This window comes from Zychaea mexicana, assembly GCF_025766255.1.
Source record: "Zychaea mexicana strain RSA 1403 chromosome Unknown BDB00scaffold_36, whole genome shotgun sequence".
Classification (NCBI taxonomy): domain Eukaryota; kingdom Fungi; phylum Mucoromycota; class Mucoromycetes; order Mucorales; family Lichtheimiaceae; genus Zychaea; species Zychaea mexicana.
This window is the reverse complement of record NW_026516699.1, coordinates 56,636-81,646: the sequence shown is the minus strand read 5'-3', so window position 1 is coordinate 81,646 and position 25,011 is coordinate 56,636. Positions and strand designations below refer to the sequence as shown.

Sequence of the window (25,011 nt, the reverse complement as noted above, 5' to 3'; positions counted from 1 at the left end):
TTGCCAAGGAGCGAAAAAAACATAGGTACGATAGCTTATACGCGAAAGTCGACTAGACGTATTCTGGAAGAATTTTCCGGATCTCGCACTGCAATGCCTGCCTTGATGATGGTTTCGATATAGGGTGACCAGTAAGTACCTTCAATGAGTGTCAAATACGGATCATGCGGTTTCAGAACCGCCAAGTTCATCAGGTCCTATGAAAATATGGAGGAGGTCAGCCCCCTTGTAGTCGTCAAATGCATTATATGCAATATCGCACTTACTTCCAATAAGAATGCTAACTCGCAAGTATCAACTTCGTCACCTTCATCTATCATTTCCGGAGCGCCCTATCCACAAATTACAGATTAATTGCCATGTATAACATGTATAACAGTACTTACGGGCATAAGTAACTTATTAGCTGACTAAACAGAAATAACAAAACGCGCTTACATCAACCGGATGAGGGGGGAAGTGCTCGTTTACAAAGTTGATCAATTCACCCATAATCGTTCGGTGCTTATCTCTTAACCGATTCAATGTTTCATGTGCTTCTCTGTTTGATACAATGATAATAGAGAAGAATTAGTTTGCTGCCATTAGCTGATGTATCCCCTTAAATGCGTGGTTGAATGGTCGGTTTAGATGGTGGGGAAGAGGGATTACTTACATTGATGCACGCTGCATAGCTTCTGGCTGTCGTGCCTCTTCTACTCGTTGCTGTAGTACCTCGGTAATTTGTTGGCATTCTGATAAGACAGTCTGTTCGCGTCGTAAAGCTTCCGTTGTATCTGTCAATTCTTGGTCAACCGTTTTGAGGGCTTCGTGTAACTGCTCCACTGTCGAATGTAACCTTTCTTTGAATTGTAGCTCATTCACGGTTTCGTCTTTAGGTCGTCGAATTTCCCTGACAGCTACATAGTAAGGTCCAGTGCCACTTTTGTTACTGATGGCTCGAAATAATGCCACGAGCACTAAATGTATGTCTCTCTCTAACTTACATTCTATCTGTTCCTTCAAATCTTTACCGAGTTCTTGTTGTTCGACTTTGAGTGTGGATAGGTACTATATATATGTGTATGATGCCCATGTATCAGCCAAGACATCCACTGGATCTTAAAATTGCAACCATTTTAACCCGTGGAAAGCGTACCTTTACTTGCGCTCCAACTTTTAACACAAACAGCTTCCTTGATCCGCTTGTGGCAAATGTATCCTCGAGCTATATATACACAGGGAACTGTTATTAGAGTCAAACACGCATAACATGTAAAGAGAGAAAAGAAGGCCACTCGCAGCTGGACCTTCCTCTACAAAGGAGAAAACAGAACAAGCGCAGGAACAAACCTCATGAAGTCTGGCCCAAAGTTGCTCGCGTTCATTCTTTTGATCAAAAAGAATCTGGTCGAGATGGCTTCCACGTGCTGTACCGTCTTCTGAACTCTCAATTTTACGTTCCTCAGCAATGATTTGATCGAAATCGCGAGCTGCCTGTGCAATAATTTCCTTAAGTTTCTCTTCGATCCACATTTTAAAGTTTTCTTTTATGTACAAGAAAGATATACAAGGAGAAATAGATAATTTCTTGCGCGTTTGATAACTATCTTTTTATTTTATTTTTTCGGGGAACCCGCTCCTTCTTTTTCGTCATAATTTACATACTCAATATACCAGCACAACATACTCAATAATGGAATCAGCAGCATCAACAACGCCAACAGCATCAGCGACAATAGTAGCAGGAACACCCACCGACAAACCTGAAAAATCAGAGAAGCCAGCAAAGCAAAAAGGCAAACGATCACGGAAAAATGCCGCAAAAGACAAGCCTATAAAGATCAAATTGACAACAAGAGACAATAGTGGAGTGGCGACGACGACTGGAAGAGCAGCAGCAGCAGCAGTAGCCGTTGCATCGGGCAGTGGTAGTGGTGGTAGTGGCCATCAATCAACCATGAGCGGATCCGAAGATGAAGACGAGCCAGAAGCAGCAATCGAAGAACATTTGATTTTACGATTACCGCAAGGCGAAACCTGTGAGCGGTTACGAGAAAGTGTACGAAAGCGAGAAGTGCCGGACGACGTGAAACTTACAATGAAAGGTATTGAGGTTGTATAGTATATACACACGCACACACATACTCTTCCGATGCAACAAGCAGCAGAAACCCTTCTTTGGTTTAACCAGTTAGAAAATCCTGCTAGATAGTAGACGAGGATACTTTTGGATTGGCGGGCGAAAGTATGATACGACGTTGATGGATTTGCCTACGATCATTGAATCGCAAAAAACCTTTGATAAGAAGCAATTTTACAAGATCGCCGATATATCACAGGCAAGTATTGCTGGCGTGAACTGTTACAGATGTGCGTGCATGCGTGTGCTGTATTATTAACATCGACAGTAAATATCAAACAGATGCTCTTAGTCGATGATGGAACTACTCCATCAGAAGAAGCAAATAGCCGTGTTAGCAGTAGCGATCCCTATATGTTTCAACACGGCCTGACACCACCATTAAAGTATGTACGACGACGAAGATTCCGCAAGAAGCTTTCTAAACGTGCGATCGAAGAAGTTGAACAAGAAGTCGAACGGTTATTAGAAGTAGACGCACAAGCAGAAGATGTGCAATATGGTCAGTGCCTCTTCCTCTTTTTTTTATTATTTGAACGGTCTGGCCACATGCATGATAGATACCTGATGGACATAAACCACTTGCTATATCTTAAACAACAGAGGTGTTTGATAATCGAGAACTGGAAATGGAGAATGAATCGGATGGCGGAACTCTTGATATTGATATGAGCGAGCCACCAGAGAGCGAAAGCGACGACGATCTGGCTGCAGCTATTGACCGTGATTTGGAAGAACTCGACGAAGATGATCGAGAGGATGAGGATAATGAAGATGAGGACGAAGAGGATGAAGACAGTGATGAAGAGGAAGACGAAGACGAACGAGGTGATACTGGTGAGATTGGTAAGCGTTCTTCTTTTTGTTCCTGCTTGTCCTCCTGCCCCTGATTGGTGCAAGCCGCAGCAGTTTTTCACAGCAGCATAACAATAGCAGCAACAGAAAAAGGAAAAGGAGTATATAACTAACGACGCTATGAAACAATAGAACAAAAACGACAAGAGATTGCAGAAATCAAACAAGCTATTCAACGCAAGAGCGACAATCTAAAGACAGCACCAAATGCAATGTTAAAGGTAAAGAAAAAGAGGTGGACAGTCCTGATGGGAAAAAGTAAACTGACTAAACACACTTTTTTGTACGTATAGAAACGATTTGAGGATGACTTGGAGAAACTCAAGAAGGAGCTTGCATTGAAGGAAGCATACTTGGCAGAGATGAACAAGGAAATCAGCAAACAGCAGCAATAAACAACCATAATAAAAGTCAAGAGTGTTTTATTGATACTTTACGAAAAAAAAAAGAACTTGTTTATACGTAAAGAAAGCAGTTAAAAGTGACAATGACAATAGCCTAGAGTGCCCAGAGTAAGTATATGGACCGCATGCACATACACACGGATACTACACAGTGCACCTAGTTTTCAGTGTGGAAATACAGCACTGCAGAAAATTACTTTTCCGCAACGTTGAATTATTTTTTATTATCATTTTCTTTTTTTAAATAATTGAGAGCCAACTAAGTTGGCTGCGGAAAAATTGCCGTAGCACTCCCGAAGGAGTACTACAGACGGGTTATTGGTTATAGTTTTCAACCAGCAATAAACCAGCATCGGTAAGACCTCACTTGCGTGGTTTTGCCCTTGCACAAAGATAAGGAAACAAATTTGGGCCCTGGGGAGCACCTGTATTTATACCTTTTTTTGCACGTCACAGCATTGCAACGCCGTTTGAAAAAAGCTTCCATGAGTTTCCACGCGCTACTGCGGAAGCCTACGCGACTGCGCGACACCCTGCGCGAAAATCATTCATCCGCAGCTAGCCTTCCCTTTTATTCCTTATATTACACCTGACGGAGTTAAAAGAGGTCGTAATCGCGTGTGATCCACAAGATGACAAGAACTACAAAGTTGTATTCTTTTGTGCGTGGCAATGCATTCTCTGCTAATCACACATATACGTAACATTATGGTTTCTTACCATAGCGTTCAACAATATATGGCGACACGACTCTTCTGCTTAAAAGGCCTACGTAATTGGTTTGATGATGTCTACCTTACCCTGTGTTCATACTCACTAAAAGCCAAGTGTAAAATACATCGGCTGCCGCGAGAAACACCTTTTGAAAGTTTTCACAAGCATATCAGTGGCTGATCATATAAGAAAGCCCTCTTTTCCATTCCGTCATTCTGACACACGGCTAGATGATGGCATCTGAATCACAAAGATAGTAGTGCTTTTCCTGCCCGTCAAGAATGTGCTGTGTTACTAAATCAAACATGGACTCCGTTTCCTTGTAGACTGGTCTCAGCTTTATTGTCGAGCGTGGATCTTTATTATTACGACACCCTTTCTGATTTATCATCTGATATATACAGAGCGAAAGCTATCAAGCAAGCACTATAGACACTGGCTAGCATTTATGCCAATTGAGCTGCTCTTTTTGAGTATTTCATATTTCGCTTTTCCTGTTACTGACGACTGCGGGTACTTTATTCGAGCCTTCAACCTTGATTATGCAGCGTCATCTATCGCAATAGTTATCATTGTCCTTGTACATCCTTGGGTGTAACAATCAATGTAATGATATATACCTAATTTTCTTCATGTCCCTTCCTAGCGCCGCACCTTAATTGCATCATCACATCAGTATAATAAAACACATACTGTAACACAAACGCGAAAAAATTTGAAGCCAAGTTGTATTTCATGCTTTTATCTTACAAATAAGAGGGGGTATGAGTGAGTGTTCTGAGCGAAGGATGAAGGAAAACGAGGGGAATGCGTGGCTGGAGTGGGGTTTTCAGTGCTATAAAGTTGCTACCAAGGTTAATAAAGGTTATGGTTTTTTATTTGTCGTGATGGCTACCAAGCGCAATAACATCGTCATCATCGTCACCGTCTGACGAAGGACCCTCAAAATCATTCTTGGTTTTTTCTGCTAGTACGGCGGACAGATGGCTATCGATGCTTAGACGAACCTGTGCTGTGCCACAGTCAGCTGCCGATTTTGACTCCTTGATCTTTCGGATCCAGCTGCGGTCGAGGTTCATAGCCGTGTACATGTATGGCGCCACAGGCTCGCTGTATCCATTCATCTTGCTTGTTTGTTTGGAACGTGCATCAGCCTTAAGTCTTCGTAATTGATCATACGCAACAATGTAGCAGAACTTTGAATATTTTTCATTCTGTACCGTTCGCAGATACGCATAGCTTGCTTTGATCGCCTGCAGCATTTGTTCGCCATTGACCTGCTTGTCGACTTGCAAGATGGAGGAAGCAACCGTTTCGGGTGTCGTCAAGAATTCGCGTGAATAGTAATCTTCGAGTTCAAAGAGCGTGTTGTATTGGTTGTAGTCGTTCAAGAACGGTTCTGTCGCTCTTGCAGGATCGAATCTGCTGTCTGTCTTTCGCTGACGGCGCAGTACAAGTTCTTTCACATCGCGTGTATAGTTTTCAAACTGTTCATTGATCAGATACTTGATCTTCGCTAGGTCTTGATCAAAAAGTTTGTCCTTGAGCTTTTGCGCCATGGCCACGGCATTTTCCCACGGGCCATAAAGATCCGCGTCCTTGTACTTCACATCTTGTTCGTCGAACATGCTACGCGTGTATCGGGTGAATGCGTCGGTTTTTTCGAGGAGTGCGTCGTAGAGTTGGTCCATAGCCGTGCCACGCGATTTCTCACGCAGCGTCACGTCTTGATTGACTTCTTGGTAGGAGCGGAAATCTTTCTCACGCTGTCGATTGCGCTTGTCTTGGAACCATTGCGGATATGGGATTTTGCCAAAGGTGTTGCGGTCGCGTCGCAATACGCTGGGTTTGAGTGCAAGGCCTTGTTTGGGTGCATCCACCAACTTGGCGCACATGTGTGACAGATATATGACATCGGAACTGCCCAGGCCGACTGTTTCCGATAGCACTGTGCGCCAGTTCTCGTATTGTCCCAATGTACCGTCCGGCACGGTCACTGCAATAAAGTGTTTTTGCAGTGCTTGTTCTTGTGCGTTCTCGTCACGATGTCGGATCAGCTCTTGTCGTACACGCGTCTCGTTCTTTTCAAAAACTGTCTTCATCTGTTCTGGTTCATCAGGCATCTCAGATCCTATGAATGGCTCAACTATTCGCTGATCCCAGCAGCAAAACACCTGTTTTTTTTTTCAAAGAAAATGTTAGTTTTTCGATGCAGGAAACAATCACAGAATACAGTATATAAACGTACAATATCACCATCATAGTCACCTCCACCCAGATAGCTTGCAAGAGACCGTTTGCCTTTGATTGGGAATATGATGACATCCGTGTATATTCTCAGTTCAGGACGATCAACGGCCTTGACCTTTTGGATGTCGCTTTTAAGACCACATGGATTGCGAGTGACAATCACATCACCTGTCACAAGGCCTGCCGGGATTCCTGTCTTTTCGTCGATTTTACGATTAGACAGTTGCAGGAAGACCTCTCCTTCTTCAAGAATCCCGGTCGGGTCAGGGATGCACGTTACTGTGCACGATTGCTGCACCTCAATCTTGTACTTTGTACAGACTGACTTCATCACATCGCGAAAGATATGTGTCACCTTGGTGGCGACGTGTGGATTCGATAAATCAAATCCAGAGTCAAGTAACCGTACGGTTGATTCGTGCAATGCCGCTGGCAAACCAGAATACGAATTGATTTTCCAGTAATCGCTTTCGACCGATCTGCTGCTGCTAATGCTGCTGCTGTTGCTACTGCTTAACCGACCCTCTAGCGAAGTACCATAATCTTCGCCAGGACTGTAGACTTCCAGATAATCGTCTGACGAATCGACCGACTGCTGTTCGCGCCATATGTCCTTTTCCGTATCCTCCATTTCCCATCGTGACCGCATGATACATCCGGTCTTGGCAATCCAGTCGCGTAGCAGCCGAATGTTGCGATTTTCCGTCACCACTGTTGTCAATCGATGCAAATATTCATGCAACAAGTCAACAAAGACGGATGCGGGCACGCCACCGGAGGACAAGCATTGGATGAACTGAGTATTCAAGTTCGACGGGTAAACGCATATTGAGTTCTTGACCAAGTCAAATGTATAATGAATCGGATCAATTTTCATGTCGTATTGCAAAACGCCAGTCTTGAACTTGTGCTGCGATCTTCGAATCTTGATCCAGTCGCCTGAATTAAAGTCCAGGTCTGGCTCAACGATCCAAATGCCCTTGGCACCACCAATACGGCCCTGGACAGCGCACGGCAGCGTATCCGAATGTTCACAGCCCATGATCTTGCGCATTGCCGACACTGAAATCAGTCCACAACCATCGGTCATGCACCCTTCGTCGCCACCACCGCTTGCTCTACCATTACCATCACCATCTAGAGCATCCGAGTAAATATCGTCAATGTATTGCACCTTGTCCGGATCAAACGTCAGCGTCGGGATACTGTTGCTGTAACCCAGCGTCATGCGGCTCGAAAACTTGCTGATGGTCATGTCCCAGTTGTCCAAAATAGGAATGTGCCAGTCAATCACCTGCCGGATCGTCATTGTTTCGGCCAGGTCCGATCCTTCCGTTGCGAACAAAATAACCTTGTCGTCCTTAATGAACAAGAAGCGATAAGTTCGACCCATCAGCAAAAACGGTTTCAGAAAGTAGTCCTGGTGTTTGCGGATCATGGCTGGATGGGTGCCTCGGTCCAGCTTGAGTTCCAAGAACCGGTCGTCGCCGTACTTGCGGAAAAATCGATTGGATGCCGCTACTTTGGGTGGACGTAGTTCGATGACTGGTGGTTTGCCGTTCGTTAATGCGATGACTGCACTATAATGAAGCATTCGATTGTGGCTACTAGTGCTGATTTGCTCCTGTTGCTGTTGCTCTTCTTGTTGCTGGTTTTTTTCGAGATGCGTCCACACATGGTCCGAGCATCGTTCCATAAGACCATATACGGCTGCGGATTTCGTGGTGGTGGCGCCCATACGGAGTCCATGCCATTCCATCATGCTTTGAAACAAGTTGCGTGGTTCTGCTTTGGCAACATCGAGGAATCGTTGTAGGATTTCAAATGTGAGGTCTTGGATGTGACACGAGGTGATGAATCTGGCGATTTCGTACTGGACTGCCCAAGGTACGCCGTCATAGCACTTGGTGCCACGCGGTGGGTTGTACAGGATGTTGGATTTGCTGTTGTTGGTTGTGGCAGTATTAAAGCTACTGTTACTACTACAGCTCTTTCCAAGCATTGCATCCGCTTGGCTCTGTTCAAACGGGGATAAGGGTGGTGTGAGTGGTGATGAGCTACTTGTAGTAGTGCTTGTACTGGCCACGCTTGACGTTTGAGATACGAGAACAGTAGAACCATTTGAGCTTGCTGAGCTGCCAACGCTGCTTGACCGAACGCGCTTCGCACTACGTCCAAGTACACTTGAGGCTACAACTACGGCCTCTGAATCTGCCGGTCGTTTGCCTTTTGTTGCCGTAGTCGTTGGTGCTTTGTTTGGCAGTGGTGTAGATGCAGGTGGTGGTGTTGATGTGTCATCGTCAATAATCACTACATTGCGCACCGAAGAAGAAGAAAGAAATGACACAGTGTAAGTAATTTGATTTCTTCAGCCTTGTTCTTTTTTCACACTGTACTTGGCAAAACATATAATTCCTTGTACAAAAATCTTACGGGCACAAAATGCGTCAATGGCCGCGTCGAGTCGAGTAGTCAAGTCTTGAACTGATTTTTTCGTTCCTTTCGGTGGAGACCATTGCAGAAATTCACGAACGACTTTGGTGAATTCGCTCTTGTCTGTCAAAAATAGGTTTTGCATTTTTTGCACCTCGATTGGACAATTCTTGACATGACAGGCGAGCAGTGGAATCCGATCACGCAGGTCTAAATGGTTATAGACTTGTTTAGCGCTTCGAATCACTTCTTGCGCCGGCAAAGTCATTGAGTGAGTAGAGAGAGGCGGTTCTCCTAAAGAGAGAGAGGTTGTGTTATATATAAACTGGGGGGATTGTTATTTACAATATAAAAAGGAGTCTTTATAAGTATGATAAAGTATAAAACACGTCGATGATACGGCAAGAAGAGAAAGGAACACGGTGCGCGTGCGCGTACACGCAACAAAAATAAATCTATGCGTTTCACCCACTGCTCGAAATTTTTAACACCGCTGCTTGGGTCAGTCTTTTGCGTTGATACTCCTTGGAAGTTGTAGCAGCAATTAGCGCATTGTTTCTTGCACTGACTTGGGTCCCCATGTCGGTGCAAACGGCCCTAGTTTTTCCGATGTTTATTTTTTATGGGCGCGTGAGAAGAAACAAAGGGAGAAAGAGTTCGCAGACGCTTACATTACCATGTACATCCACTCTACAGGCTCGTCAGAGATAGATCGGCCCACTGTTGCTGCTAATTACTACAGTTGCTTTTTATATCATTGCAAGCACATGTTTTCCTGCAATGACGATAGAGTATTACTATTGCTACCATTATCAACTCTCTGTACACAACGGTCATTTTCTCTTCGTTGACAGTTGACATCTGACTCACAAATTTAGTCACGGGTTGAAAGAAAATGGTTGCACTATATCGATTGTGCTACGATGCCAGCAATAATGACGCCCGACAAGAGCCTTATCGTCTCTGCCCCAAAGTGCTAATGCTAACGAAGATGTCCTATAAACTACGTGTCGGTATATATAAGCATAAAAAAGATAAAAAGGGAAAAATTTATCGCTTTGCTGTGGCTTCACCATACTGGCCGGCATCGTGAAAGAAACAATCAGTACGTATATTGTATCACCACAGGATTCCGATTATACTGCGAGGACAGAGTTTCATTTGCTTGTATGTCCAAAAAGAGAGTGCTTCAAGTATTCAGCATTTCAAGATGCCTTTATTTTATACTAAAACACATCTCCTTACAGCTGGCTAGCATAATACTTACGCTGGTACGTATCCAACTCCAACTGCTTTATAGCATCAACTTCATAATGTGAAATTTACGTCAAAATTTCCAATCGGTCTCTTATCCGCTGGCATAAGATAACAGATCCAGATGTCAGTTGGACATCATCAGAAGTAGCTCCCTAGTGCGAATTACCCCACACGAAATCAAGTTGCATATCGAATTTAGTGCAAACTGTGTCCATTGGAGGAAACATTTCATAAGGAGATCGTTTCTAACTGAGCACTACCTTGAAATCGTCTGCCGCCGGAAGTGGAATACTAGTGTGCACTAATAACTCTTTGTTATATGGTGCATTTCGTCTGTAATCGCCAAAACTTCATTTTGTTTCAATTTTCAACTTTAAAATTCAGATTCTTTATTCGGTAATATGTGTAACGTGTTAATAGTGAATGGCAATACTCTCTTGAAGAAAACTTTTAACTAATCCCAGTGCTTCTTTCCTGGGTATATCCTATGAATATGCCTAAACAATCTCCCAATCATAAGGGATTGTCTCCTCTTCCATTGTTGTTTGAATTGCCTCGTTCAATGTGGTTCCAGTGACGATAATACGACCATTATCATGACATTGCTTTTTCTAAGCAGCCTTTTGGTGCTTACTTTGGGGAGCCATGGTAAAACAGTATAGAGAGTGAGGGAAAGCAAATCTCGAACATGATTGGCTGATAGCTATTCACACGTGACCGTAAAAACCCTGACGCGCTTGTGCAACATGTTTCAAATCGCATTCTTCCCTGCTAAATATCTGAAAATTGCCTTTGACCGACCATCTTTGACAGCTATCAACTTTTTTTTAAAACTTTTTTTGCAACTTCTAAACTTCAATAACTATTCTTTACATGCCTAAAAGTGTTTATTAAAGTATAGATTTGAAATATAATGATTTAGGGTAAAGTAGATAGATCTCAAATTTGGAAGAAATTATTGGCGATTACAGATGAAATGCACCATATAACTGAGCTGTTTATCATGCCAATCAAATTAAACTTAGCGAGCAACTTGCATAACTTTCCCTGCTTTAATAAAAAAGCCGTAATCAATTTTTATTCACTTTTTTTTGTGCGATACTGGAAGGGAAAAGGGTGCGTTCTTTAGCTTTTGTTTTGACGAAAATAATTACATGATCGGGATCGAAGAAAAAACTGGGTAGAAGAATGAATTTTTACGACATTTGTCTTAATGCATCTTCACCAAGACTATTTCGTTCGCGCTGATGACTAGGATCATGCTTAGGGCCGTTCAAAGTAGTCTCCCACAATGCAGAGCTGCCAAATCCATCATCAAACTTGGCACCGACAGGTGCAAATCCAGGCGCATCTGCTTTCCTAACTCCCTGGTTATCGGCCTGTGATGCGTGGGTGTATCCTGCTGTAATTTTGTCCCACAAGGACGGTCTTCGTTGCTAAAATGATTTCAAGTTAATCATATGCTAAGCATCGATGCACCTTCGGTGAGTACAAAAAAATATAACTGACATACCGATGAAGAAGATTGCTCCATGTGTGCACTTCTTTCTTGTTGTTGGCTTATAATATTCTGGTTCATGACTGTAAATAAAGAGAGTAAATCATTTTGTGTGCGGCTCCCATGCATTTATATTGGATGGCTGTGTTACATTGTTTGGGGTGCGTCAGCTGGGACGTGAGTGAATGTGCAGATGACATGGGTTTACACTCAAATTCTGCATAAATTTCACTTTTAAGCGGTGCGGCACCCTAGACAACAGAGATATTAACCAATGACAATGTATGTGTCGGTTGACGGTCTGGGTCTAAGAGCCGCAATTCTCTTTGGCTGTTGCATGTTAGAGCCAATTCCCGTGGAACAGTCGTGGTGAATCATACATCGTTATGTCGGATATGCCGACAGCTCCGTTATAGTGGAACATACTCTTATACCAACCCTTATCAAATTAGCTACATATACCTGTCAAATGAATGCTTAACATCGTCATCATCTGCATACCAAGTCACTTTCTTCTATTCATTCATTCTTCTAGAATGTGATCGCTTCTACTGAGTCTGTCACGAAAAAAGTCTTCGTTAAGCATAGGCTTTGTTTCTCGAAATGTCAACAACCAACAATTATTGGAATCCAACTCGCTTACTACCCTAAAGTGGCGTATAAGATGATTATTTATAATCCGTGACGCTGTTGGTCATGAATGCAATTCCATCATATATAGTAGGAACAAAAACTCAATGAGATAGACTTACGATGTAGTAAATAGTCGGTAGAAAATGTGATTAAAGGTTCAGGTAAGTTGCTATGATAGTAATAAGGCGGGTCCTAAAACGGTCAAGCATCCAACAGAGAAGCTTCTTATGATATATCTTGTCGAAGAACTGGTCAGGTATAATAGAATAGGTCTACAACTGTGGAAAACAGAAGATACAACTCCACTGGTCTATATGTCATATGGTACCATTTGGTTTTATCCTGGAAGCTAGGTGTACTCATAAAGGTCCTATGATACTTTATGATGATGATGTGGCATATGTTACTGTCTGCAGGCTCATTCATAGAGTTGCAGGTGGATATCCATAAAAGCGAGGGAGCTGATGACTTCATTGTCGTCATCGTAACAGGAGGGGTGCTGTGTAGAAGGCAAATAGCATCGATGCAAGAAAGTGCTGGTGCAACCTTCTCCGATACTTTTCGAAGATCAGATCAGCACAAGAAGTATTATGATAAGCAAGTGCCCGCCGTTGGGTATCTGATATTTTGCCATGGTACATCCGTCATACAATATGATGTGCTATTAGCAATCAATAAACGCAAAACCCCCAGGTAAACGCGGTTCTATTTAAGCTTGGGGTTTTTTTGGGTCAGTTGAAATTTCCCATGCCTATGAGAAATCACAAGCCGGTAGATTCTTCCAGGGATTCTATGGTGGCATCGAAAAATACAACTGCGACTTGTTATATTTCTCTTGTTTTGGGTAAAAAGCACACAGCATTCACGTATGATATGCAAAAAAACACAAGCTCCGCAGGACCGGACTGTGTGTTTTGTGATATGCCAAGTGAGTACAAAAGCAAAGCAGATCACCGAAAAGACGGCGATGGTATCACAGCAGTAAGTTGTGGTTTTTTTTTTGACGGCCGTTTCCGACGTACGTATAGTAAAACATCTAACATTAAAAAAAAGAGCCTGATCATTTTTTCTTTTAGTCTTGGGGTCCTCCCTGGATTTTTCGCTTTCTTCTCTCTCTCTCTCTCTGTGATTTTCCTACTCTCTACGACTGTATCCAAGGGCATACCACTTTCTCCTTCGTCTCTGTTGTCCCGTCATAGTATATAGCATACACACATCCACATGGGTAATAGCCACAGCCACAACCACAGCAACACGAAAAACACGAGGGAACCCCGTCGTCACTCTTTCCACTTTGACATGCACATTCACCACGCACCAAAGCAACCCCAACCTATTCCGGACAGCGTTGATGGCGATCATTTCAAAGTCGGCTCTCGACTCGGTGCTGGCAGCTTTGGTGTTATCCATGAAGGTGAATCACTGAGCTGCTTCATATATGTTCAAGAGCCCTTTATTCTGTGAGAAGAAAGAGGAGGTTTAACATAAAGAGGACGACCAAATATGTATGTAGGAGTCAATACCGAAAACGATCAGCTCATTGCCATCAAGTTTGAGTCAGATCATGCGCGAATGCCACAACTGCGCGAAGAACATCGTATCTATGAAATGTTGGCAGGAGCACGTAAAGTAAATAAGCCATGGTTGTGACATAAGCTCACGGTTACGAGCTAAAACCTTTATTCTGTTTTATAGCTGGGTTTCCTGCGTCGTACTATTTTGGACATGAGAATGGTTACAATATCCTAGTGATGGATGTGTTGGGCCCCAATCTGGATGACTTATTCAGGATGTGTGATAAACAGTTTTCACCAAAAACTGTCTGCATGATTGCTAAAACTATGGTAAGTTACTATATTTCGGTGAGAGAAGCTCTTCGATTCATGAACTGATATTGACTATATGTGGGATAAAAAGCTTCATTTATTACAAACGGTGCATGACCTTGGCCTGATCTATCGCGACGTCAAGCCAGACAATTTTTTAATTGGTCGTGCCGGATGTAACAATCCCAAGCAAATTTACATGATTGACTTCGGCATGAGCAAACCTTACCGAGATCCTCAGACCGGGTGTCATATCCCATTCCGGGAGCGCGGTTGTATATCGGGTACCGCAAGATACATGAGTCTACACGCACATGCTGGCGGAGGTAAACTTGGTCAATATCGTCGTGTGATCTTTTTCCCCCATTATTAAGTTGGGACTACTGTGTACATAGAGCAATCACGCCGAGATGATCTAGAATCCATGGGCTATGTGTTACTCTATTTATTACGTGGCTCGTTGCCTTGGCAAGGCGTCAAAGCATCGTCTGAAGAGAAGAAATATGAAAAGATTGAAGAAATCAAACATCATACACCAATTGCTCAGCTGTGTGCCAATCATCCAGGTAAACTTCCCAGCGGATCGGTAGAGGACTAGTAAATGCATATGCTAACACCTACATATATTTAAAACCCTTTATCCAGTGGAGTTTAGTATATTCCTGCACTATGTTCGAAAATTAAAGTTTGATGAAGCACCAGATTACGACTTTTGCGAAAGCTTATTTGACAAGGCGCTGAAACGGATAGGTGCTACTGATGATGGCATCTACGACTGGACGTTACTGAATGACGGGAAAGGCTGGGAGGTAAGAGCACAACCTTGGAATAATATACTCACACAAGAGTTCGTATAATAACCGGATAACTCGTTGTTGTCTTTTGCTCTACATAGTCGTGTGAACCGAAACCGGAGCCGCTGATGCTAACTTATTAAAGGAGAACAAATACCAATCATACCACTTTGCACTACCATCCCCCAAATGTATAATTTTAACAACTCAATTCAACACATATGACATACCACGCACTACATTTTAACATAGTTTGTTCTACCTTTTTTTTTACTGTATACAATGAGAATCTACACGCATATTATATGTTTTACATTAGCTTTTTTTATGGATTGGTTGCAATTGTTTTTGTTACACGTGATATGGAAAAAGCAGATCTTGTTTGTGAGGGTGAAGAGTGAGACGTTTAATAATGAGCATAATCTAAAAGAACGATCTATCCATAAATCGTTGTAATGGGCTTGCTTGTGCTTCGGTCCACCTATTCAGGACAAAGAAAGGAAATAGGGTCAACACTTCATCTGCTCTATACACTCACACCACATGTATACATTACAGTCAGGTTATCTAAAAAAAACACTCACATGCTGAAACCTCGTCGTTGGACCCATCGACCATTCTGCTTCTTAGCGGTCTTTGCGTTATTTCGTGTTCGTTGACCACGGACGGGTAAGCTCATGGCGTGTCGTTTGCCGATATAGTTGTTGATATTACGATGATGCATAACATGTTCACGAATTTGGCGTTTCAAGTCGGTTTCGATCGTCATGGACGACAGCTGGTTGGTCAAGTCGTTGATTTGCACTTCGTTCAATTCAGACACTTTGAGAGTTTTAGAAAACTTGAGTTGTTCGCATACTTTGACGGCAGTAGGTTCACCAATGCCGTAAAAGTATTGTAATGCTGTGCTGTTTATCAAAAAAGTGTGTGAGTGAGTAACAATGTTACTTTGTCTTTCTTTTGACACTATAGGTTTCATTTATTAAAGTGTGTGCCCTGTTTTTGTTCACAGTGTGTCAATGTATGTGTACCTGACAAGTTTGCGGTCGGGAAGATTGACACCAAGTAAATGAAGCATGTTGTGTGTTTTATATGTATTATATACAAGAAGCTTAGAGCTGAATATGTTTTTCAAGGGCCCGCAACCCGTCAAAGTTGTACTGTGTGCCCACCCCCTCCAAATCTCAGCCACGAAAATGGCAGAGGAATCAGTCACGAATTTTTGTCGGCTGCCAACTAAAAATCATGCACTTACTGTAAGCAACTTCTTTTTTTTTTCATTTAAAGATCAGTACATAATGTCAAGACCGGAACACATTGCACCGCCAGAAATTGTAGCGTATCGTAGTTCTCCCTAGTTGTACCATATACTTTGTATTTATAATTGTTTAACTAATCTCAAGTTGGATTCGCAATACAATAATAGTTTTACGGTGACACAGAAGCAAGAAAGTATACCGACAAGTACGTAGTTTCCAAAGCTCAGGGCTGTTCTTACCTTTGCCTACTAGAGTTATATTAACAATAACGACGATTATGCGCACAGCTCTCGTATTGCTTCTATACAGGCAGAAATGGCATATCGAGCATTGGAGCTGTTAAATTTATCCGAAGGCCCAGCTTATTTGCTTGATGTCGGTTGTGGATCTGGTCTGAGTGGCGAAATTCTCGAAGAGGAAGGCCATACCTGGGTCGGCATGGACATTGCACCGTCGATGTTGGGTATGCTTCAATGATTGTATAGGAGGAAGTTGTCAATGTAAAAGCTAACCATATCACAAAAAACACAATCCAGACGTGGCTCAGGAACGCGATGCCGAAGGTGATCTCTTCCTTCAAGACGCAGGCCAGGGTGTTGGCTTCCGTCCCGGTGTCTTTGATGGCGCCATCAGTATATCCGTCCTGCAATGGCTCTGCAATGCGGACAAGCAAATCAACCGACCGAAAGCCCGTTTACAACGATTCTTCTCTACTCTCTATGCATCCTTACGTAAAGGCGCACGTGCCATTTTCCAATTTTACCCAGAAAACGATGACCAGATCCAACTTATCATTGACGTGGCCACGCGTTGCGGTTTCGAAGGTGGTTTGTTGATCGATTATCCCAACTCGAAAAAGGCCAAGAAATACTACTTGTGTTTGTTTGCAGGTCAACAGACCGGTGTCAGAAACACCATGCCCAAGGCATTGGGTGAGGATGGTGAAATGCATCCGGATGACGCCAAGGCAGTTGCCTTTGAGAATCGTCGAGAGGTGTCGCGAAGACGCAGACACTCGTCGCGCAAATCGGTTAAAAATAAGGAATGGATCCAGCATAAGAAACAGGTTGCTAGAGAACGTGGTGACAAGCCCGTGGCAAGAGACTCCAAGTTCACTGGTAGAAAGCGCAAAGTCAAGTTCTGAACTGTTGTCTTTCTTTCCTTCTTTCGCTCTTCTTAATTCTCTTTCTTGCATTTCATCTCTTACTCCCTGTATAGTTTTTATCTTTTGCCCTCCTTGTTTTGTTATCACTAAATGTAATTCGGTTTAATTCTAAACATCAACAAAATATGCATATCAAACACATCCACCTAGTTGTCATTGCGGTTGTTGGTGTCTTGTTTGTTTGATCTCGAATGCAAATAGGGGTCGATCAATTGAGCTTTCATTTGGTGAGCCCCTTTTCTGTGCGACATTGAAGACGGTCTCATTGGATGAATAATGTAGCTTGTTAGAATTGTCGAGGACTCAGGTAACACCGAGATATCCATGGGATGGAGGCACGATTTTCGATGAAAGACGAGAAACGTTTATTAGATACATGGCAGTGAAGAAGAGATATGAAAGCTTGCGTACACGGTGAGTTTGCTGCTAGCATCAGTGATTTCTGTATGCCTTCCTGCTGCTATTAGCCCACATCAGTAGCCACTTGTAGCCTTGTGTATACTTTAAACGACCATCCAAGATCCTGTAAGGGCGGCCCAAGGCCCCAACGGTAATCTGAGATTCTGGATGTACTTGAATACGTAGTTAGTTTCACGCGTTTTGTCTTCCGCATATGGATCTTTGTCTCTAGTCTTACACCATTTACCGTTCCGCATTGCGTCAGAACGCTTCGATCTAATTTGGCATCAAAGGTGCCGAGGTTGTAGTGACAGACGCCTACTAGGGTTTCGCATTACATATTCTAAGCCTTGAAAGGAGGCAAGACGGGCCGTTTCGGTAAGGAGTCGAGGGAAAACAAAAGGACGGAAGAGTATCCTAGTCTGGCATGTGTTACCTATACAGGCTCTGTGGATCCATACTGTGAGATCAATTTTAATAGATTGATGTCATTCATCAGTAAAAGCACTTGTTCACGTGCTAATCAATAGGACTGACTCGCTTTATGGATATCTCAAAAATGATATGTGAAGAAAAGCTTTGTAAGCCTGGCGATAATAACGCTGATAATGTCCATACTAGTGTAGGAAAGCGCTTGCCGAGAAGACGTGTTTAGGTAGAAAGTGGCAAGCCAGTCTCGCTAGGGTTGGGATGTACAACAAAGTCAATGAAGCTCGTCGAAAACGTTATTGATGACGATAAAACGTAGCAATTATAGGGCGTGGGAGCGGAACTGTCGGTGCATCCCTCAATAGTTAAAATTCCTGCACTAATTCTGATTCGTTTATTTTATACTGACAACAGTAAAGGATGAAACAAGAATTTAGTAAGAGAAGACGTATACTATATGCATGTGATTGGTTATTGCTACTACTGCAGTGTAGCACAAAAGGTAGAGAGGAACAAGGGTCTAAGGATCCTCACGAAAACCGAGGAACCGAGACAAAAGTCGGGTCACGTCCGTTCTTGACGGGTCAGTTCCATGGAAGAACCGAAATGGAACCGCTTCAATTCTCTTTGCTCGGGAACCGAGAACTGAGTACACCGTTACAAGGTCATTGCAAGTGAGAGCAATGACTGTAAAAGAATGATTGTAAACAGAGAAACGAGTTGAATTGCTGTTTTTTGGTAACGAAAGCGAAGAACAAAGGAGAAAAGAGAAAAAGCAGAAGTTTCATAAGCACCAGGAGCCCAGAAGCATAGTGGTTTCCTGTTTCTTCAGACAAACGATTGTTGCTGAGCATGCACCAGTGAGTGCTGCAAACCAAAGGGAGGCCAAGACGGGCGCTACATAGATGGTCTAGCACCAGCAGCTGGAGTACTTAACAATCAATTACGCACAATCGTACTGTTATCGACAGTGAAATAAAGCACGTCTTTTATCCACAATATTTGCTAAATACTACGATAATTACGTCTTCCCTCAATCAGTACTACAACAATGAGTAACTCCATCTCTTTTGACTTGCAATCAAAAACTTGTATCAGGCCGGTTCTGGCAGAGAACATACCCATCCCAACCCCTAAGGACCCTTACAAGTGCTAAACATCTAAATCACTTCTTTCTGCCGCTCAATATGACGTGATCTGATATAAAACTCGACGCTCCTTCAGCGCGCATAAAAAAAGAATTTCTTTCGCTTCTCCTTTCTATATACTTTTGAGAGTGTGTTCACGTATGATATCCCAACATAAATTTCAAATGACAGCCTCTTCTAAAAAATTCGTCTCGACCAGTGTCACCACCGGGACCGTCGAAGTGGCATGCTTCGAAAGGGGGTCGAGGATTCATTGTGGAACGTGTCAAACAGAAGACAGTAACCGAAAATGGCGACAAGGTAAAGCCTACTTTCTACCATCAACCAAAGTATAGGACGGAAAGATAAATGTGAGCGAGAAAATACTGACAAGAGGCTTTTTTTATGAATTGTTTTAATTTTTCTATTCATGTGTTTATAGAAGGGTAAAGCGGCTCAAAAATCGCAGGACTTGAACGATTGTTTCGAAACAGAAGCTTTGCAACAAACAAACGCACCCGATAAAGACGACGACCAAGACGACACTAGCAATGACCAACCGACACCTCAAAAAACCCCAACGCAAAATAGCAACAACAGCAGAAGCAAAAGAAGAAGCTTGGAATTGAAGCCTAGCGAAGGCAGCTCCTCCGAAAACCCGTCTGAGCATAACAGTAACAGCAGCGCTGCTGTGACGCGTAAGCGTCGCAGAACATCGTCAAAATCCGCAGCTCAAGGAAAAATTTGAGGTGGAAGCGATTATGGGACATCAGGTACACCGGGTAAGATAGTGTTTTCTCTCGTTATGAACATGACTTTTTGGGTGGATGACGTGAAAAAAGAGCCATGGCAAGGGTGATTCTACTCAACTTTACAACTTACTGAAGGATGCAAATCTATGCACTTATATAGAGCATGGTAGTCATGTACGAAATCAAATGGCTTGGATATTCTGAAAAGGACAACACCTGGGAGCCTGCTACCAGCGTCCATGAGTAAGTAGCGGGTTGGACCACCTGGATTTCTGTTGATGATCTCATAGCGCACCGCCTTTTATAACTCGAGAAGCATGTGCGCTAACCATTACAAACCTTCCCTTTTGGATGCGCGGTCATGTACGTGTGGTTATTTTTCTTTTTCTATGACTCCGTCGTCGCAGGGACTGCCTCAAGTTATGCGCTTCGTATTGGGCAAAGCATAAGGAACGGCCGAAGAACGCCCCGACTGTTACATCGATAGCCAAAGAGCAGCAACAGAAGGAACCGGAATCATCCAAACCGGAAGACAAGTATCTCACGCGGCTCAGAAAAAACAACATTACCGACGACAATCTCTATCAACCCTTACGAAACCAAGGATTCAAGATCGCATACGGCACTGAATTTCCTACAGCAACTACTGACTGGGCCCGCGAAATGCGTCAAATCCATGTATTGCAGCCCGTGGTGGGCACGGATCAAATTTTGGCTTATGTGAGCTGGTAAGGAGCATGTCTTCCCTCCCCTTCTTTCCACATCACACATCTACAACCCCTCCCCCCGCCGCGGATTTTTCTTATTCGTTCTTTTCTTGTTTTTATGAAGAAAAGAAAAATAACAATGATGCGCTTGCTTTCGTGCTCTCTAACTCTGTTTGTAGGGTTAACAAAAAGAAGACTGTGCACGCTGTACAAGAGCTTCACGAACACTGTCCCGGTGAGGTAAGAAAGATGTCATCTTCAAAAAAGCACCCTATCCAAAAAAAACAGACGCATTTAAAGCTTACTGGTATGCCTGCACGTCTAACACACCACATCCCCTTTCATTTTCTTTCTCTCTCGATATAGCTCTTCAGTTTCTATGAAGCCCGCTTACGCTTTGCAGATTAGGTTGTGTGTATACGTATGTCTTCCAAAAAGCACAAAGCAAAAAAGCAAAAAGAAAAGGCAACTGCGGCGTCGACTCTGCTCTTTCCTCTCTTTCTCTTACCTCTTCTACCCTTGCTTACAGTATGACCTTTTACTGTAAACCCTGAAGCTTTATATCGACTTTCTATTTCAATTGTACCATTGACTCCAATTTTCATCGCGATCACAATAAATATATATATGTATATGCGTATACAATTTGACAGATATGTGGATTGTTACACGGATTCTAAGTTTTTCTGTATGCACACACGACCGACAGAAGTGGCATCTGTCATAATCTTTCAAGTACTTTAATGTGTGTAGAATTAAATAGTTTTAAGGAAAATAAATACATGTCTATGCATATGTACAGTGATCCCCCGTTAAGATCACCCTCAGATAAATTCAACTCTCAATTGTGTCAATCCTTTTGCTGGGAAATTCCATTATAAAACCCACCCTTACTTTTTTTCCAACCCTCATGAGTTTCAACCTTCTTATAATATTGATCTTAAAAGGGGACCACTGTAATTCTCTTCTCTATTACCTCTTCAGCACAAATACATGCTTATGCATGCCGCATTGTTGCTATCATGCTTTACAGTGGAGAATGACGCTTTAGTGTTATGTACGAGAGCAGGATGGGATCATACCCCACTCTTTTCTTCCTCAACCACAACAGCCACCAAATATTAACCTGTTTCTTTTACTCCCATTTTTTCCGACGTAATTGTCCATGGTTAATACTTTCACCGCCACTCCCACTACCACGTTGGTAGGAATCTCTTGCAGAGAAACTAGGCGGCGATATCAGTGCCGGTCACATCAAGCTGGTCGTTTGTCTGATTGCCACATATCCGCTTGCTTTGTCTATGAAAAAGTACCGGCTACGAATCCAACCAGCAGACACTTGTTTTCCATCAGATATGCCATCATTTACGACGGTGTATATACCCAAATTCTACACTGACACTATGATGCATATGGGTGTCATGTCTCTTTTAGCATACACTTTTATGAGATTTATCGCGGAAAGACTGGGCCATGCAACAACTTTGTGACTTGCTAGATTAACATGTCAATAGGATAAGGTAAGGGTTGAAACGTTCTGTATGAAATATTGCCTGTGGGCGTTCTGTTTGTATGGCTCTACCGCTCTGCATGTTGTGTACTTATTACTTATCCTTTCTCTGTCCCTCTCTTCTGCTGCACACTACTACTTTTGTCACATAGCCACATCGATCGACAGCTCAACGGATATGAAGATGATGCCAAATAAGACTACTCCGGGGTTCTGATGGTGATGACAATCAAGGTTTTTTCTTGGCTCTATTGTGACGAACGGACGTTATGGCCCAGCTACAAGCTTTAACAAGCAAATGAAGTTCGACCACTATCCAAGTCTGATTAATATTTTGGCTGGCTCTGCTTTCTCGGTGCACTGTTCGTCGGGCCCAACATGTGAATATATGGGTTACTACTGTACCGATTCACTAACTATTTATTAGTCGGCCGATAAGAATCTGTCCCATACAAACCAACGCTTCGAAAACGTGTGCTCGGTGTCGTTTTAGGAGGTGTCGTGTGCTTTGTAGCACCAAGGTGTAAATTTTATAGTTTGGATGAAGATGAGTTCTTGGCCAACATGCCATTCTACAAAAGGTAAGTTTTAAGCCATACAATTTTAAAAATGGTGGTATAAAATAAGCTAATTCTAAAGCATGTGTATGGGTGCGCTAACTTCTATATAATGATGCTGCTATTGGGTTTTTGGTCCTGGAAATATCAGGTTTTGTTACACGAAGCAAGTTTTACCTTATCTGGGTGATTGCCGAAGGGAGCTGCATTTTTGTCTGGATTGGCTACGACTGAACTCGGAAAGAAAAACATCGATGGAACCGCTTGATTAACATCGACTGGTATGCCATCGAGACGACAGAATCCATGAGCTACCTGTCCAATTGCTGGAGCCGGAGCTCAAGCACCTGGGTGCGCCACTGTGTGTAATGCATCTCTTAAAGGCAACACCAAAAGAGGACAGCAAATACAACAATGACATTCATAGCCAGTTATATCATATCGAGCATTTGGCATGAGTTTCATCCCGGATACTACTTGTTCATTGTGACATTTAATATCTATCAGATCTCGGTAGACGGACGCGACGCGTCTTACGTCCTCTGATCATGTCAGTAGACGATCCACAAAACCCCGTTGCCGGGAGCATAGAAGAAGATTTACGATTTGGCGGGTCATTTCCTCAGCATTCGCGTTGGATGTGTCCTTACGGCTCCATTTGAAATGTTGCGTTTCTCACGCACAATGACAGTCTGGGGTAACGTGTATTATTTTCGTCTGGTTGGATATGTGGTTTTCTGGATCGCTTTGCTTATCTTGGAGCCGACATTGAGAGGAATACAAAAGCGTCGCTTAGATAAGAAGCGGTGGCGGCCTCATAAGCCAGCACACTATAGTACTGCAGATGAAAAAATTGTTCAGAAATTAAGTATAAAGCAGCAATAAACACTGATGTGAGCTGTAATCCAATCCATATGTGTTTATGCTGAAGCTCTTAATACGCATAATATTAGAAATTCCTGATTAATTCTACCTTGGAAACAATCGTTCGTATCTACAGTAGCAATAAAAAAATAATATACAGAATGTTATAACGGTGTAGTATACGATGGTGTTAGTGTATTAGCCTGTTTATTCTGTCAAAAATAAATGAAAATAGTGTACCTTATTCGTGAGGGTGACGAAACTTTGTGTTATCATCGGTGTCGGATGAGACGCAATAAATTAAGCAAAGGCTACACATTTTACCCAGTTGGGTATATGTGTAATATAGATCAAAGAGAGAGAAGCTTCTTTAAATTTGCGGGACAGTTAAGAGCTGACTTCCAGGTGCACACAAGGAAAAGAACTCAGACATAATGTAGGCTCAGGAACATAACACACGCGGATTGTTTCAAAATTTAGGACAGCGACAGATATGTCTGCAGTAATATCTTTAAGCAATAAGTGATTTTGCTCAAAAGAAATAAAACGACAATCGTTGTCTAAAGGAAGAAGTTGCATTATATAGAAATCCGCCGATTACTAGCACATCACATACTGACTGACAGGTACATAAAGCTCCGCAACCCCACGTCCAAAATGCCAAATGGAGCAGTTGCTTGATATTGAGCACGTGGTCTACAACTTTCATTTTACCCGGATATCTGTCATATAACATTTACTACTACAGTATTCATCTGACATGTTGGCTTTTATTAAGCGCCACCACAACATTGCAATCGTCATCAGTATTATGTCCTAAAGAACTAAGGCTATTGCAGCATCAGACGATTGATAGCCTGATGATGATAAAATACTGCCGCGTTGAAAACGAATCTCAAGTCAGCAACTATGGAGGTTCTTGTAGCTCTTTTGTAAAGTATAACAAATACACATGAATGTAACAGCTCAACGGATATAGTTCAATGGCTTGAAATAGCTTGATATTGATATAGTAAGAAGAAGCGGGCTGAGATAATATATAGAGTGACAGGCAGCTTTTTCTACCACTACTGGTTGGTTACAGGCTGTTAGTATGTAGGGGGAGCCTAAGAGAGAATATTTTTTCTTTTATATATCTTTATATGGATCTATTTTGCTATTGTACGCTAGTGATATCTTGATTTTAGCGTGTGGCCGAGCAACGACTAGCTCTGCTAGCTATGCTAATAGTAGCAACAACATAGCAGCGTATATCACAGCAGCGCGCAAAATTCTCCTTATTTTGGTTAGCACTAGACAGATCAAAGGAAGCATGCACCAATTACTTAGTTTAGGTGCCCGCTCTCTCGTTATACGGGAAAGAAGGTTTTATTTTAATCTCTTGTCAAAAAAAGCAACTGTGTTTCTTGTTTAAGCAGAAGGCAACTAAAAAAGACACGCAAACAAGCTAAACGCA

General features: G+C 42.6%; 7 protein-coding genes across 7 annotated transcripts; 4 read left to right on the top strand and 3 right to left on the bottom strand.

Annotated features, from left to right (window-relative positions):
- Positions 1-35: 35 nt before the first annotated feature.
- Positions 36-1,515, bottom strand: BDB00DRAFT_787927 (centromere protein Cenp-K; the record flags this gene model as incomplete). The annotated part of the gene is made up of 7 exons (XM_053120743.1): positions 36-197; positions 267-332; positions 439-541; positions 656-899; positions 987-1,050; positions 1,139-1,207; positions 1,333-1,515. The coding sequence occupies 7 exons, from the start codon at positions 1,513-1,515 to the stop codon at positions 36-38; spliced, it is 891 nt and encodes a 296-aa protein (XP_052979686.1).
- Positions 1,328-3,763, top strand: BDB00DRAFT_371265 (TAFII55 protein conserved region-domain-containing protein). Its single transcript, XM_053117113.1, has 5 exons — positions 1,328-2,087; positions 2,191-2,321; positions 2,405-2,624; positions 2,726-2,968; positions 3,110-3,763. Exons 1-5 carry the CDS (start codon positions 1,676-1,678, stop codon positions 3,268-3,270), a joined length of 1,167 nt encoding a protein of 388 aa, XP_052979685.1. The 5' UTR covers positions 1,328-1,675; the 3' UTR covers positions 3,271-3,763.
- Positions 3,764-4,814: 1,051 nt separating this feature from the next.
- On the bottom strand, positions 4,815-9,216 carry BDB00DRAFT_956975 (RNA dependent RNA polymerase-domain-containing protein). Its single transcript, XM_053129661.1, has 3 exons — positions 8,779-9,216; positions 6,344-8,655; positions 4,815-6,269 (listed from the first exon to the last, which is right to left on the bottom strand). Exons 1-3 carry the CDS (start codon positions 9,044-9,046, stop codon positions 4,971-4,973), a joined length of 3,879 nt encoding a protein of 1,292 aa, XP_052979684.1. The 5' UTR covers positions 9,047-9,216; the 3' UTR covers positions 4,815-4,970.
- A 3,967-nt stretch (positions 9,217-13,183) lies between these two features.
- Positions 13,184-15,047, top strand: BDB00DRAFT_822968 (kinase-like domain-containing protein). Its single transcript, XM_053123503.1, has 7 exons — positions 13,184-13,580; positions 13,680-13,790; positions 13,862-14,010; positions 14,084-14,318; positions 14,388-14,558; positions 14,638-14,801; positions 14,888-15,047. The coding sequence occupies exons 1-7, from the start codon at positions 13,388-13,390 to the stop codon at positions 14,927-14,929; spliced, it is 1,065 nt and encodes a 354-aa protein (XP_052979683.1). The 5' UTR covers positions 13,184-13,387; the 3' UTR covers positions 14,930-15,047.
- On the bottom strand, positions 15,048-15,944 carry BDB00DRAFT_822965 (uncharacterized protein). The gene is made up of 3 exons (XM_053123502.1): positions 15,818-15,944; positions 15,371-15,694; positions 15,048-15,267 (listed from the first exon to the last, which is right to left on the bottom strand). The coding sequence occupies exons 1-3, from the start codon at positions 15,862-15,864 to the stop codon at positions 15,210-15,212; spliced, it is 429 nt and encodes a 142-aa protein (XP_052979682.1). The 5' UTR covers positions 15,865-15,944; the 3' UTR covers positions 15,048-15,209.
- Positions 15,945-15,953: 9 nt separating this feature from the next.
- Positions 15,954-17,528, top strand: BDB00DRAFT_822961 (S-adenosyl-L-methionine-dependent methyltransferase). The gene is made up of 4 exons (XM_053123501.1): positions 15,954-16,120; positions 16,213-16,250; positions 16,333-16,508; positions 16,582-17,528. Exons 1-4 carry the CDS (start codon positions 15,983-15,985, stop codon positions 17,187-17,189), a joined length of 960 nt encoding a protein of 319 aa, XP_052979681.1. The 5' UTR covers positions 15,954-15,982; the 3' UTR covers positions 17,190-17,528.
- A 967-nt stretch (positions 17,529-18,495) lies between these two features.
- BDB00DRAFT_787920 (uncharacterized protein) lies at positions 18,496-21,032 on the top strand (the record flags this gene model as incomplete). Its single annotated transcript, XM_053120742.1, is given in 8 exon segments — positions 18,496-18,540; positions 19,460-19,486; positions 19,608-19,863; positions 19,877-19,947; positions 20,078-20,160; positions 20,325-20,645; positions 20,804-20,864; positions 20,991-21,032. 8 exon segments carry the CDS (start codon positions 18,496-18,498, stop codon positions 21,030-21,032), a joined length of 906 nt encoding a protein of 301 aa, XP_052979680.1.
- Positions 21,033-25,011: the final 3,979 nt, after the last annotated feature.